The sequence below is a fragment of the Mandrillus leucophaeus genome, unplaced genomic scaffold, assembly GCF_000951045.1.
Source record: "Mandrillus leucophaeus isolate KB7577 unplaced genomic scaffold, Mleu.le_1.0 Scaffold170, whole genome shotgun sequence".
In the NCBI taxonomy this organism is placed as follows: Eukaryota; Metazoa; Chordata; class Mammalia; order Primates; family Cercopithecidae; genus Mandrillus; species Mandrillus leucophaeus.
Window position 1 is genome coordinate 769,860 of NW_012101699.1, and position 15,742 is coordinate 785,601.

At 47.0% G+C, this 15,742-nt stretch overlaps 1 protein-coding gene across 6 annotated transcripts in view; it reads left to right on the top strand.

Moving 5' to 3' along the window:
* Nucleotides 1-15,742, top strand: part of MAPK9 (mitogen-activated protein kinase 9) — a 54,528-nt gene that overhangs the window by 34,481 nt on the left and 4,305 nt on the right. For 2 of the 6 annotated variants that reach the window (XM_011976847.1, XM_011976849.1), the window contains exons 5-10: nt 4,765-4,930; nt 6,402-6,473; nt 11,198-11,380; nt 12,279-12,403; nt 13,401-13,464; nt 15,075-15,146. In XM_011976847.1, coding sequence (XP_011832237.1) covers nt 4,765-4,930; nt 6,402-6,473; nt 11,198-11,380; nt 12,279-12,403; nt 13,401-13,464; nt 15,075-15,146 — 682 coding nt within the window. Of the gene's footprint in view, nt 1-4,764; nt 4,931-5,988; nt 6,061-6,401; nt 6,474-11,197; nt 11,381-12,278; nt 12,404-13,400; nt 13,465-15,074; nt 15,151-15,742 lie in introns of all 6 variants that reach the window. The other 4 variants (XM_011976850.1, XM_011976848.1, XM_011976846.1 and 1 more) reach the window with 3 other exon arrangements.

The following is a 15,742-nucleotide window of genomic DNA, read 5'->3' on the forward strand; positions in this document are numbered from 1 at the left end:
AAAAAAAAAAAAAAAAGATTGAAGTATTAGAAGCCGACTGGAAGTGCTGAGTGAATGGGTGGATTGTTAAAGAATGGGTGTCTCTTGGGCCACAGGCAGCTGCAGGTGTCGCCTTCTATAGGTTTTTTCTCTGGGCACCATTTAATTTCTCTGGAAAAGGCCCTTCCAGTCCCTTGGTGGAGGGATGTAAGCCTGGCTGCTGGGGTACAGGGCTGTGGGGTGGGACTGGGCTTCTCATGTGGCAGAGTGCAGACCCTCCGGGCAGCCCTGTTGCAGGCAGGCCTCGCCGTGCCTTCCCTGTTGGTGCCCACAGGACTGCGTGCTGCACCTGTGGCCCTGCACCTGGAAGCTGGGCATCAGTTTCTCTGCATGAAGGGCCAGCAGGAGTGAGGAAGGAGTGGAGCCTCACTTTTGGGATGGAGGTGGGGATCTGGGGTATCTAACTGCTACGTACTTGGACTTTCAATAAAAAGAAAACTCCGAGTGCTGCCCTTGCCTCGTTCCGCCTCCATAGCACCTGTGGTTCACTTGCTGAGCCTTTCCTGGGTGTCGTGGCCATTTGTGGAGGTTGGCATTCCCTTCGCTCTGCCATGGCATTTGGTACGGTCCTGCAGCTTCCTGTCCCTGTAGAGTGGGGGCTTTTCGTGGGCAACATCAGCATGCCACGGGGGGTTACACAGGCGAGGGACCGGCTGGGAGAAGGAAGGGGGAGCAGCCAGAGGAGGCAGCGAATACCAGCAAAATGCAGTGTAGTCCTGGCCCCTCAAAGGCGCGGTCCAGACTTCGGTGCAGCTCTGAGGCCTCCAGTGTCACACAGGAACAGGCCTGCCTCAGCACCCCTGCCCAATCAGCCCCTGGCTGACAGCTCTGTGAGAGGTACGCCCTGGCAGGGACAGAGGATGGGTGCAGACACTGCACTGGGCCGTCTGTCACTCCCACTCCTGTGGTGGGAGACCAAGGAGTGCATTTCCGTGGCCCCCACAGTCCACCCTGGCCCCCTCAGCTCTACTTCTCCACGTAAGTTGGGAGTGGCTTTCCTGTGGCGTCCATGGTTCTCTTCCTCAGGGGAACTCTGGAAGACAGAGGTTAGTGGGACACCCTATAGTCCCTGTCACTGTGGTCTCTCTGCTGGCTCTCGCCCTTCCCCTTTCCTGTTATTCACACCCTCAGCTCTCACATCGGCAAGCCCCTGTGGCTTACCTGGCGTGTGTCCCGGACCTTCATTCCTGAGCCGTCTGTGTCTGGTGGCGCTCAGTGGGCCACAGGGTCCCAGCCACCCAGTGGCCGTCTCCCCAGCCCTCAGTGTGTGGCTGGAGCAGAGGCCCTTGGCAGTTGGAGTAACCCCCACACGAGTTCCTTGGCCTGCAAGTAAGTCATCGCAACGAGGCCAGATGGAAACCTGAAACTGCCCCCAAGATAGCAAATCAAGAACAAGATCACACGTGCAGGGCTTGGGTGGGTGGAAGAGATTCGTGCCACCATGGAAGCCTCAGGGGAGTGGGGACAGTGATCTCCTGCATTCCCGTCTAACTCACTAGTCCAGCCCTTGAAGAAACTGCATGGATTCTGGCGAATGACTCTAGACAGCCACAGGCTTATGGCACTGGCAGTCCTGGCTGCAGCTGCTGTGCGGGTCGAGGTGCGGTTGCTGGAGCAGATTAATAAGGCCTCAGGTGCAGCGTGTTGATCGGGCAAATGCATCCTCCACACTGCTTAGAAGAGAGGCCCAGACAGCACCCACACGCGTGCAGGCTGGACAGCAGTGTTCTCTTACAGCTTTGTTCTAAGGCTTTGCTAACGTTCCCACCCTCCCATAACATGACCAGAAGAGAACTGGCCCAGACTTCACTTCTGACCTGACCCCACAAACTCCGCAAGTGGAGGAGCCATGACAGCGTTTGGGGTCTTCGGGTTTCAGTGTCTACTTAGAGCTGTGTCCATTCATCCTCAAGAGTGCCTGGCTGTTCTCCTTACCCAGTGGACAGCCACAGCTACCTGTGGGGAAGGACCAGGGAAGGCCAGACAGTGGACACCTGTCAGGATGTGCTCCTTCCTGGGATACCTCTCAAGCAGTGGGTCTGGATCCCAGAGTCGAGCAGGCAGTGGGGGAGGTCAGCACCTGCCCCACTTGTGCTGCGGGTGTTGGGTTCCAGGCTCTTTGGTGTCCCACTCGTGCTGTGGGTGCTGTGGTGCCGTCACTGCTGCCCACAGGGTAGCGTTGGGTTCCAGGCTCTTTGGGAGCCAAGCCCTGAGCCAGGCATCACTTGGATCTTTACTTGGCATTTGTCATCTTTGTTCTGAGTGATTTTCAAGACTTGAAGGGGCATAACTGTCTTTCCTCTGCTGTCCTTGAAATTGAAGTGAGGTGTTGGGAAGTTGTCTCAGTTTGTATTTCGGGGGTGCCTAGAGAGGGTCCCAGGGTGCGGGGAGAGCTCTAGGAGCCCTGTGACCTCCTTACCCACCTCCCCATTGGCCACACACAGCACCCGTGCAAGCTTGGGATTCTGTCACCACAGTCTTCCAGCAGACGGCAGTGAAGTGTGCTTTTCCGGCTACATTAGTATGTGGTGACAGTTTTTTGACAGATGGCAGCGTCTTCAGATGAGCGTGTTTTCTGGCGCACTGGGGTTCATGGAGCTGGCGGGCAGCCTGTGGAGATGGTTCCACTGCTGTGTCTGTCCTTGTAGAACCAGGCTGTCCTTGTCATCCTTGCTCCTGCGGCTGTGCTGTTAGTTCTGGATGGGCTGGGCTTCAGGGCCTGCTGGCTGGTGAAGTGTGTGCATTTCACACCTCAGAAGTCAGCCTTCTGGAGAGAAAGTGCCCACGGCACACCCTCCGCGGCCTGAGGGAGCGCCTCTTTCAGCTTCTCCCGCCAGCACCACGGCTGCTTGCTTTCCATCGCTGCCACGTGATAGACTAAAAATGGGCTTTCATGTTGGGTTTTTTAAAAAGATTTTTGTGAGATTGAGCATTATTTTATCTGTTAGTAATTTGTGTTCTGAAATGCCTGTTCTTGCCATGTTCTTTGATTTTAAAAAAGGAGACGAGAAGCAAATTGGTTCATTTGGTCTTAGCTCCATGACCAGGTCCTCACAGCGGACAGTCCTGGTTGAATGTGGGCTGCTTCTCCCCAGCTTTCCTTCGTGTGGGAGGCGGCCTGGCTTCTTGCTCTCAGGCCTTCGGGGTGTCTGCACAGTGCCCTGAGGTGGAATGGAGGCCTGGGGGCCAGGTAGAGATTGTGACTGCATTTTTAAACATTATATATTGATCATTTAAATTTTACAGAATCTAGGAAGCCTAGAAATAGACCATTTAGCAGCATTGGAATGTGATTGTAACTGTTGTGAATGTTGAAATGGCTTCCTGCTTGCCCTGATAACAGCTCCACAGCCTTCACGGAGGCACACCTGCAACCCGCTTGTGGCCCATCAGTTGAGATGTCTTAAAGTCAGGTGTTAGGCAGTGTTACGGAACCTGCAACTCCCCAGGTAAAGGATCCTCACGCCTTACCCTGCGTCAGTGGCTTGGCAGTTTAACATTGCAGGTACACTGCTCTTGTGAAAAGAATGGATATGGGTTGTTTACAAGTCACAGTTTCTAGATTGAGTTTGCAGGCTGAAGTCCTCAGGCAAAAGTCAAATTCCTCAGGCCTGAGGAAGGGGCTGGGGTGGAGGATCAGCAGGAAGAAAGTCCCTTAGTTATGAGGGAAACGGTTGCAGAAGTCGTGTTAAGGCTTTGCAAGTCGGGTGGAATGTGATGCACGTCTTCATTCAGCAGGCACTTCCCAAGTGTCTGCTTGCGCCAGGCCTGCCTCTGAGTGCTGAGAGCACAGCCAGTGCCCTGCTCACACAGAGTCAGCCCTGGGGAGGGGAAGAGAGGTGGCAACTGGAACATGAGCAGGTGAGTTTTTGTGCCACGTACAGATGGAGATGGCAGCACCGGTGCTGGTGGGTCCTTGTGGCGGAGGTGAGAAGACTGGAGGTGGATGATCATGGAATTGCTCTTCCAAGGAGAGAAAGAGCCATGGGAAGATTCCAGGTTGGGAGTATTCTGGACCTGTGCTGTCCAGTATGGCAGCCACTACCCACAAGAGGCTGTGGAGCACCCAGGATGTGGCCATGCCACATTTGTGAAATACATACTGGACTTCAGAGGCTCACTACCAAAAAGAGAATGTAAAATATCTCAGTATTTTTCTTATGTTCATTACATTTTGAAATGATAATATTATGGATATATTGGGTTAAATAAAATACACTGTATTAGGATTTTACCTATTTCTGTTCATGCTGTTGAACATGGCTACTAGAAAATGTACATTATACACATCGTTCGCATTCTGTGACATTGTCTATGGAACAGCACTGCCGTGGACTGATAGTGAGCGTGAGGACCTTAGCAGAAGAGAGTCAGAGTGTTGGGGAGCTCAAGTCCAGGTGTGGAGGGCGGGAGGGGGCGCGTGTGCTGGACATGCAGATGCATGGATGGAGGGTAGATAGGACAGCCTGAGGGCCTGCGAGACCACAGAATGGGCAAAGGAGGGCCATGAAGGTTTCCACTGAGGGCGAGGGGCACCATCTGACCGCTTTAGGCTGATTTATTTTAGTTTCAATTTGAGAGTAAGATTTTCCAAAATTGTTCCCAAATCTCAGAGTTCAGTTCACTCCTTGCACTCTCATACTGGCTTCACAGCCCTCATGGATGCGCAGTCGTTTATTTAGTGTGCTTCGTCCATTCGACTAATTTAACCCGTTGCTTTCCTAGGATTTGAAGCCTAGCAACATCGTTGTGAAATCAGACTGCACCCTGAAGATCCTTGACTTTGGCCTGGCCCGGACGGCCTGCACCAACTTCATGATGACCCCTTACGTGGTGACCCGGTACTACCGGGCACCCGAAGTCATCCTGGGTATGGGCTACAAAGAGAACGGTGAGTATAGCCAGGGCTGGAGGAGGCTGGGATGTTTAGAAACTGCTGTAGTGGTGGTCTCGAGTTTTCTCTTTCCTTTGAACTATATGATGTATACTGTGGGGACTGTTACATATAGAATATAGCATGATCCAGAGATAAGAAATAATTGTGTTTTTCCATTGGTTAAAATCATTCTCTCTTAAACATTCACTTTTAAAATTAGTATTTTTGAACTTTTTAATCAGTTTAACCTACCTGCAGCCAAGTGTGCAGATCCTGAGTGTGCAGCTCAGCTGACGTGAGCACACCCACAGCACCCGCAGCGCTGGCCTCCCCCTGGCCCCTCCCCCTCGCAGCACACGCGGCTGGCCAGTCTCCTGATCGCCAGTGCCCTGGATCAGCTTTATTTGTTGGTCTGCATATTGGTGTTTTGAATTTGATATAAATGGAATAATACATGTTCTTATGTAAAACTGGTGTTTTTTATGTCAAAACTTAGCTTATTCTAGCAATATCAGAGCTCTTTGAAACTTGGCTTTTAGCAAATTTGTTGAAAATAATGAAATCTCGCATACTTGTTTTTAAAAAGACTGAAAGTTTGCCCAGGTCATCTGAAATGAGTTTTGCTGCAGGTTCATCTTGCTGCATTGTAGCTTGTGTTCTCGCCCTGAGAGGCACAGCTCTATGTGCTTCCTGTGGAGGAGAGAAAACTTGATCCCCTGTTCACTTGTCCCCTCTGCCCACCAGCAGGGCATTTAGAGGGCTCTGCTGTCTGTCTGAGGCCTGGGCCCCACAGATGAGGGTGGGCACTGTGGAAGTCTGGGCTCCTCTGGCAGGGCCTCACCTGCAGTCCTACAAGCCGGCCAACCTGCGCCAACAGTCAGTTCCCCCACAGAGTGCTGCTGCCTTTCTGACGGGCAGTCTAGAAAGTGATCGCTCAGGAGGTGTGGTGTCAACAATGCACAAAGGCCCTCGCTGGCAAGCTAGTGACGTTTACTGGGTTTGTCTCTGGGAGGGGGTTTGGAGAAAAGGGATGTGGGACTCTAGCTGGTTTTTAATCCCCTGGTGTTTGGTAGTGGACATCTGGTCTGTCGGGTGCATCATGGCAGAAATGGTCCTCCATAAAGTCCTGTTCCCAGGAAGAGACTGTATCCTTCACGGGGGACCTGGCACTTGGCCATGGAGGCTGGGGGTGGGCATGTGACCCTGAAAAGCTTTGTGTTCACAGGCACTTCTTGTTTCTGGTTTTTTGTTTGTTTGTTTGTTTTAAGCTATAAAGTATTGGACTCTTTGGCACTAAAACCCCAGATTGCTACAAACTGAAGGCTAAACTAGAGGTCAGCAATCATTCATATTGTGTAAAATTTCACCCTTAGCTAGCAATTTATTTTTCCATATTTGTGTGTTTAGTGCACTGTTAGAATTCCTTTTCCTCACCTTTGTTTTGTTCATGACACTTCATAATTTTATCATTTCATTTTATTTTCAGTTGATATCTGGTCAGTGGGTTGCATCATGGGAGAGCTGGTGAAAGGTTGTGTGATATTCCAAGGCACTGACCGTATCCTTCCCCGCGACCTTGGCCCCGCCATGCTTTCCATAATGCCTCAGGCAGCATGACCACCTGCTTACACGGGCGCTCACGAGGACAATGTCGTAACCACGCCAGACTGTGTTCTAAGGGGGGCTTGACTATATTTGTTAATTAGCGTCACAAACCAAGTGGTTCAATTTTATTCTTTATTTTTAACTTGACTACCTGTGATGATTTTGAGAGGTAGAGTTAAGTTAAATCAATTATATTAGCTTAATTTTACCAAAAATAGCTGGACATATAGAAGAAATTATTTACTCTTTGATAAGTATATTCTGATATTTAAATGAAAATACTGTATTATTTAGTTTATCCCATTAATTTAACTAGGAAAGGTGCTATCTAAATTTAATAGACTCATGTACTTGTGTGCTTTAATTAAGTACTATTTTGTTAGTTACTGGTATGCATTGAAATATTTTCCCCCAAAGTAAGAACTGAAGCACATTATAAAAGACCTAAGTGGAAGAGATTAAAATGAAAATTTTGTGAGGAACAATATGTTAAACTTTCTTGTTTGTTACTGTGCTGACATTTTGTAGAATTTAAAAAAAATCTGGTGGGTTATTTTGTGACACACTGGGGAAGTCAAAATACATGTAAAATGAAAGAGATAAACTCATACTGTAGTCAGCAAGTCGTGTTAGATATACAGCAGAAAGGAGAATAACTAATTGTTACGATAGCCTTCTTTCCTCATTTGCCATTCTTCCATCCTTAGTATTTTTTACCCTAACATGGTTCTTCACATCTTCCCTTTTTCATTTGTGTTTTAACCACTTAGTTTTTCATTAGTCTTTGACTTTGTTTTTGTTACGAAAGTTGAAATTGGTCTCCATCCTTGGGCAGATTGATGGCTGCTTTTAAGGAAAGCGAGCTCTGTGGTCAGTGTTTTGTGTGTATCTTAGGAAGATAATTTCAGATTTTAATAAGTTCATCAGAGTGGTCTCCTTATAACATAAATTCTTCACAATGCAAACTTGAAATGAAAATATTTTTATTACTCTCATTTTATTTACCTTTCTTTACATTTTCTGTATCATAGATTATATGTCAAGTTAAATATTTTATTTGTTCTAGTAAATTTTCTAGCAGTTTCTATAGCCTTACCTCAGATTCACTTGTTTCAACCTATAAATAAGGAAGTCTTTATTTTGCAAGTGAACTTAATTAAAAAGGGAAAGTTGAGGAATTAAGAGACTAATAATTTAGAAATATATACTTAATGTTCAGTTTGTCTCAATTCTTATTCATTTTGTGCCATTCCTTGTTTTATTAAGAAATGTTTTCTTCAAAAAGTACAAAAATGAAAAATGTGAGTACTTTTTGGTGCATTTTAGTAAGTAACTTAAAATTCCTGCTTTACATATTAATATTAATGTCAGTAATTAATGGTGTTATCTGTAAGGTTACCTTGTGATTCCCAAAAGTCACACACAGTTTAACATCATTTTTCTAAAGAAAATTTTGCCAGCTCTTTCAAGTATTAGATTGAAATTTGGGAGATAGAAAAAAGTTGCAGAAATCAGACTGAGGGTCTCAGAGATTTGCTTTAATGTGTGACCTGGGGTAGAAAAGGAACTCCTGTCCCTGTGGTGGCCTATGAGAAAGAGAAAGCTTTCGCCAGGCTACCTCGGGCTCCAGCTCAGACTCCTCCCCTCAGCAGCCAAGCATTCTTGAGAAATTTAGGACCTCTCTGAGCCTTGGTTTCACCTTCTGTAAAATAGGAGACCTGCAGTCTGCCTGCAGCTTCACGAGAATTAGACAACAGGGTCCACTGAGCTTGCTGGAATTACTGTTCCCCTTCCCCCAGCCCTCCCATCTGTCCCCTGTCCCTCCCATCTGTGGGATGCTGGGGTGGAGGCCTCTCGGGGAATCTGTGGGGCTTCTCCCACAACTGGTTTAATTTCTAGTCCTTTATCATTAATCCAGCAGATATTTCTCTCACCTGCCCATTTCTGGGTGCCTAGTCTGACTTAGATGCAAAGAGGCTCCTCCCAGCTGCTAAATTGAGGCTGGATCGTCAAGGGCAGGGCAGAGCAGGAGACCAGAGCAGAGGCTGCCATCGTCCAGAGGAGAGGCGAAGGCCCCCAGCAGGCTGGGAGGGTGCGGCCGGGGAGATGGAGGCAGAGGCCCCCAGCAGGCTGGGAGGGTGCGGCCGGGGAGATGGGCTTGTACTCTGCTTTGAAGTTGGACCCTTCAAGGAGCCTTGCTAGGGTTTGGAGATGTCTGTTAGACAGTGGAATTCAGGGGCAAGGTCTGGGATAGAGAGATCAAAGTGGGTGTCATCCATCTGTTGGTAGCCTTGAAGCCTAGGACTGCTAGCAAGTGCTTGCAGGGGAGGAAGAGACCAGGACCCAGGACTTAGCCCCCTTGAGGTGGAGGGACAAAGGGAATAGGGAAGGAAATGGAGAAGGCACTCCAGCGACCCCTCCTCCTACAGCGCGGTGACAGAGGGAGGGTCATTCACATGAGGACAGAGGACTGGCCACTGGGCCTCGTGATGGCTGCTGGCAGCCATGATGGGCACAGCATTTATGGAGTGGAGGGAAGAAAGCCTGATGGGAGTATGTTTGAGAGAAAATGAGAGGCTGGGAATTAGAGACACAAGTATAGGCAGCTCTTTTTTTTTTTTTTTTTGAGACAGAGTCTCACTCCGTTGTCCAAGCTGGAGTGCAGTGGTGTGATCTCGGCTCACTGCAGCCTCCACCACCCGGGTTCAAGCAATTCTCTGCCTCAGCCTCCCGAGTAGCTGGGATTACAGGTGCCCGCCACTACGCCCAGCTAATTTTTGTATTTTTAGTAGGGCTGGGGTTTCACCATCTTGGCCCGGCTGGTCTTGAACTCCTGACCTTGTGATCCACCTGCCTTGGCTTCCCCAAGTGCTGGGATTACAGGTGTGACCACCACGCCCGACCGACAGCTCTTTATGGAAGTTTTGCTGCAAATAGGAATAAGACAGAGCAATAGGTAGTGGGGGCCAAAAGCAGGCAGCTACTATGTTAACACAGGAGAAAAGACTATCAGTTACCAACGTGATGGAATGTACTGGTAGAGTGTAAAACGTTGATGTTGGAGAAGAAGAGTTGAGGGAGCTCTTCCTTGGGTAAGCACGAGGGTTAGTCTAGAGCTGGGCAGGCTAGGTGTAGCCGGGAGCCCAGTTGGTTGCTGTGTGGCAAATGGCACACAGATGCTGGGTGGGTGCATCCTGGGGAGTCTGTGGGAGTGAGCATGCAGAAGAGGTATCAAAAGTAGAAGGCGGGCCAGGCGCGGTGGCTAACACCTATATAATCCCAGCACTTTGGGAGGCCGAGGCAGGCAGATCACTTGAGGCCAGGAGTTCAAGACCAGCCTGGCCAACATGGCAAAACCCCATCTCTGCTAAAAATACAAAAATTAGCCGGTCGTGATGGCAGGCACCTGTAATCCCAGCTACTTGGGAGGCTGAGGCAGGAGAATCACTGGAGCCCGGGAGGTGGAGGTTGCAGTGAGCCGAGATCGTGCTACTGCACTCCAGCCTGGGCGACAGAACGAGACTATATATATATATATATATGTGTGTGTGTGTGTGTGTGTGTGTATGTGTGTGTGTGTATATATATATGTGGCAGAAGGAAAAGGTGTGAGACAGTTTTCACATTTTGGCTAAATAGGTAAATAAAATGTGGACATAATTCTGATTTGACAACATGTACGAAACAGGAGTAAGAAGGAGAATTTGCTAGTGAATTGAAGGCCAGAAACCCATCTCCTGAGCAGGTCTTTGGAAGTGTAACATTTTGGAAGAACTGAGTTCATGTACCAGTTCCCTAGGTTATTTCATGGTCATGTAAGTTCATTTTTCTAAGACATGCCTCAGGGAGCACTTTTTGAAGCTGCTGTTGATGCTGTTTTTTTCTCGCTTGCATTCTCTTGTATAGTTGAGTACGGATCCAGTATCACTTTCCCACATGTAATCCTAATTATCCCAAGCCTAACAAGCACCCTGTGGAACAGGCAAAGCTGGTAATGTCTGCATTGAGCAAAGAAGGAAATGGGCCCCTAAGGAAGCTTGACTTTCCTGACACACTGTGAGTGTTGAGTGCAGCGTTGAGTCTGAAACCCAGGTCATGCACTTTGAAAGGAAATAAAATGCATTGCCTCGGTATTGCAGTGATGGTTGGGAAGAGTCAATTCCAAGTAAAGCAGAGTATCGTTTGAAAGCTGTCGGTGGGCTCAGTCTAAGCCCAGTTGGTTGGTTCCCCGGCTGTAAACTGAGGAGGTCAGACAGGTCTCTCACAGGTCCCTGGAGATCCTCTGTTCTTCAGAGAGCTGTGAATGAATCTAAGCATTAGTATGAAAACTGATTTCAATTTGCTGATGTAATGTTTATCTAGTTTCATGTTTAATCATTTTTGCCATAGGTATTCTTAGTTACAAGATCAACTTTATTTTGAACTAGAGTGGGAAGGTGTGTAGACTTCATTGTGTTGATTTAATAAGCTGTGTCATAGTTTATGAAGATGCAGAGTGGAAGAGTTTTAAAAATAGTGTAACTTGGAAACCCAAACCTTATTTGAATATTATTTGGAAATTCTGCTGCTGATCCGGTGGGGTGGCCTAGCCGATAGGTGTAAAGATGAGTCAAACGCTGCTGCATGTGCTGTGAATACGAGGCACTCCAGTTGTATTTTCCTCAAGAGACTCCTTAGATATTGATCAGTGGAATAAAGTTATTGAGCAGCTTGGAACACCATCAGCAGAGTTCATGAAGAAACTGCAGCCGACTGTGAGGAATTATGTAGAAAACAGACCAAAGTATCCTGGAATCAAATTCGAAGAACTCTTTCCAGACTGGATATTCCCATCAGAGTCTGAGCGAGACAAAATAAAAAGTAAGATACCCTTTTTTTCTTAGACTTGTGTTTTGTAATTCAGGTGGCGCTTTCAGTCTTTCATGTTTGTATTCTAAAAACCTGTGAGTTTTGGGAGAGAAAGTCATTTTAGGCCAGAAGTCTGAGGTGTGAAGGCACTGAGGAGAGAAAGCTTAAAGGTCTAGAAGCTTTATCCTCCATAAGACGGCTTAATTGAAGCCTTTGGCCAAAATAAAAATCATCAAATCAGTCTGAAAGAATCCTGTTACAGTTACAGCAACTGAAATTCACAAAGTTTTCAGGTGAAAAGAACCCTTGAATGCAGATTCTAGAGTCGGAGCCATGTGACAGTCACTCGATAGAAAAGGTCCTCCCCACCTTCTCCTGCACCCTTTACTACAGTGTGATTGCTTAAGGAGAAAGAAGAGGTTTGATTCTGTCCACATTAAGATTAAGGTAAACTGGGCCGGGCGCCGTGGCTCACGCCTGTAATCCCAGCACTTTGGGAGGCCGAGGCGGGCGGATCACGAGGTCAGGAGATCGAGACCATCCTGGCAAACACGGTGAAACCCCGTCTCTACTAAAAAGACAAAAAATTAGCCGGGCGTGGTGGCGGCGCCTGTAATCCCAGCTACTCGGGAGACTGAGGCAGGAGAATGGCCTGAACCCGGGAGACGGAGCTTGCAGTGAGCCGAGATTGCGCCACTGCACTCCAGCCTGGGCGACAGAGCGAGACTCTGTCTCAAACAAACAAAAAAAAAAGTTTGTGTTATATTCATCTTGAACCTATCAAACATTTCTCAAAATTAATACATCTTTGTTCTGTCTGTGCTGTCGTATTTAGTTCTTTATTGTATGATTCTCTTTGTTTCATATTAACAGCATTAGTGTATTAATCTAATCTTTGTTGTCACCCTAGCCAGTCAAGCCAGAGATCTGTTATCGAAAATGCTAGTGATTGATCCTGACAAGCGGATCTCTGTAGACGAAGCTCTGCGTCACCCGTACATCACTGTCTGGTATGACCCAGCCGAAGCAGAGGCAGTGAGTGTCTGTTTTGAAAAGACTTGTATGTGGAGGCCGGGCTTGTATTTCCTTGGATCTTGTCTGCTCGTCCAGAGCGGCTACATATGGGTAGCAAGTTCTCCATCTGGGGCTCCCAGTTACGAAAAGGCCAAGTGCTGTCTGAGGCCTGGGCCGCTTTGCTCGGAGGACCTCAGGAATGAACTTACGCTTTGGTGATACCAGTCTCCATTTTGCAAAGGCTGCTGTGAGCTCATAGTTTATTAAGCATCTGTTCTGTGCCATTGGCTTTGGTTACATCCTCTTGTTTAGGCCACTCAACCAGAGAGGCTGAGCAGCTTGCTGAAAAATCACACGTCTGTGTATCCTTCCCTAAAGGCCTTGTGCCTCCTGGCTCCCCCGCTGGAGGAGCTCCACTCTGAGTTCGGTGCTCACGTGCGTGTTTCTGTGTCAGCGCTGGTGTGAGTGAGCTTTAGCTGTGAGGGAGATCACTGCGTGGTGGCGGGCTTCCTTCGTGCCATGAGTGACACACATGTTTATGGCATGGCCTGTGGTTTTGCCATCAGTTTAAACGTTGTTTTATATAAAAAGAATCCAATTTATAAGCAGACTTTTGTAACAGTCCATTTATGAGTTGGACTTTGGGTTTGGGAGTTCTCACATGAAGAACATGTAAAATTTGTTCTAAGAAACAGCAGTACCTTCCATAGCTGCCTGCACAATGCCTTGTCCATGATGGGTCTCGGGAAACAGCCTGTGATGGGCAGATGTCTGTGTTTTGAGGTCAGGTGATTATTAAGAGGAACATAGTAACTCTTTTTTGGTTAACTTTTTCATAATTATTTTGATCCCAAAGCTGATCCAATATCGCATGACAAATCTTTATTAAACCATGTGTTGAATTAAACTAAATCCATATCATAAATAGACTAGAAGTCTTCCAAGCGATTTTACCTTTTTTAGTGCCTCATTTTTTTTGAGGCATTACTATTGACTTTACATATGATTTAATTTTTAGCCACCACCTCAGATTTATGATGCCCAGTTGGAAGAAAGAGAACATGCAATTGAAGAAGGGAAAGGTAAAGATGGAGCTTATTTTGATCCTTCCTTAGGACATTTCTTCCAGTCCTGTAAAGCAGAGGCTTTTCATTTTGTGACATTTCCCTTCAGGAAGGGGCAAGAAACGCTGCGACCCACTTAGCCTCTTTCTCCCAAGTTTCCAGTAGAAAAAGGACTTGAAGAGAACAGAGTTAGAGAGGAACATGTGTCAATTTCTTATCATTTGCTTCAAGAGGGAAAAATAGTATTTTTTTCATGGCTTTTCACATATGGGTTTGTAAACTGAGCTTAGTAATTGTATCACACTTACATTGATAACATGTTGCAAATTGTCAGTGACACCAGTTCACAGGCTGCATGTTACCTGTAGAATTCCCAGTGTGTGCAGAAATGGGGAGCCAGGGCTGGGGTCCTGTGAACTTCTGCCTGCTTTTTTTAAGCCGTGTAGTTGTACATATGTTTTAAAATCTAGTTTGGGGGAAACTGCAGATTGAAAATATGCAAATAGGTATTATTACCACTGTAAGATTAACCAGACCACCCACAACAAACTGCACCTATAATGAAGAGGTCAGCCTGACAATTCTTCGTTAAGAAGCGGCATCAGTAGTAACTGAGAACCACAGTCAGAGTGAGTCAGCACTGAGGGTAGGTCCTGCCCCAGGGCCCTCCTGGAGTGCTGGTTGCCTGTGTGAGCCTGTGCTCAGCAGTGCATGCTCACAGCACACTCACTGGCCTCCGTAAATGGTTGCAACGCGCTGATGCTGGTTTATGAATACTGAAATTTTAGGAATCCCTAATCACTTACTTAGTAGGTAATTAGTTTTTCTTACAAATGAAAGTTGAAGAAAACTGAAGTTGAAACAAGGAAAAGACTTAGGCATGTGGATTCATTTCTGGCCAGTGTCGGGGGTTCCTAGCCCACATGTGGATGCCGGTTACCTTTGGAAAACCCCAGGTAACTACATAGAGAAACATATTGAAATGGGTGTGAGAGTATCCAATCCCTTACAGTGTTCCGTGGGAGCCAGTCCACTTCATACAGCCCCTTGTGGATCCAGAACCACCCCACGTTTTGCTCCCTTACTAGCTGCATGGAAAAGATGGGATGTAGTCCAGGCGCAGTGGCTCACACCCGTGATCCCAGCACTGTGGGAGGCCAAGGCGGGCAGACAGCTTGAGGCCAGGAATTTAAGACAAGCCTAGCCAACGTAGCGAAACCCCATCTCTACAAAAACTATAAAAATTAGCCAGGCATGGTGGTGAACACCTGTAATCCCAGCCACTTGGATGGCTGAGGCATCCAGGAGGTAGAGGTTGCAGTGAGCCAAGACTGTGCCACTGCACTCCAGCCTGGATGACAGCATGAAACTGTCTCAAAAAAAAAAAAAAAAAAAAACAAAAAAAAACCCAAAGACAGAAAGAAAGAAAAGAAAAGATATAATGTATCAAAACATGAATATTTTGGTCCACGTAGACTATATTACTGAATTGACTCTTATCTTACAATTAAAAATAACACATCGCAGTGCCTTTGGAGTGGTTCTAGTTGATTTGGAAGCAGAGTTTAGAGATACAATGAAACTGTTTAGAAACTGATTAAGCATTTTAACTTGTATTTTTATTAAAGAGCTAATTTACAAAGAAGTCATGGATTGGGAAGAAAGAAGCAAGAATGGTGTTGTAAAAGATCAGCCTTCAGGTTAGTGATTGTTTTAATTGATTGTATGATATTTTTCTTACCTTATTCAGCTTTTCTTTTTTGAGACAGTCTCACTCTGTCACCCAGGCTGGAGTACAGTGGAATGATCTCTGCTCACTGCAACCTCCGCCTCCCGGGTTCAAGTGATTCTCCTGCCTCAGCCTCCCAAGTAGCTGGGATTACAGGCACGTGCCACCACGCCCGGCTAATTTTTGTATTTTTAGTAGAAACGGGGTTTCACTGTATTGGCCAAGCTGGTCTTGATCTCCTGACCTCGTGATCCGCCCGCTTCAGCCTCCCAAAGTGGTGGGATTACAGGCGTGAGCCACTGCACCTGGCCTCTTTCCCTGTTCATCTTTTATAAATGGCAGCAGCATGTGAAACGCCAGCCTGGCTAGCATCAGATTTAAAAACCACTGTATGAATAGCCACCCTTTTTGGCTTGTCATAGTGAAGGGGGTGGTGGATGGCATTTTACTGATGTGCCAGGCACTGAACTTCCGGATCTCTGTAGACGAAGCTCTGCGTCACCCGTACATCACTGTCTGGTATGACCCAGCCGAAGCAGAGGCAGTGAGTATCTGTTTTGAAAAGAC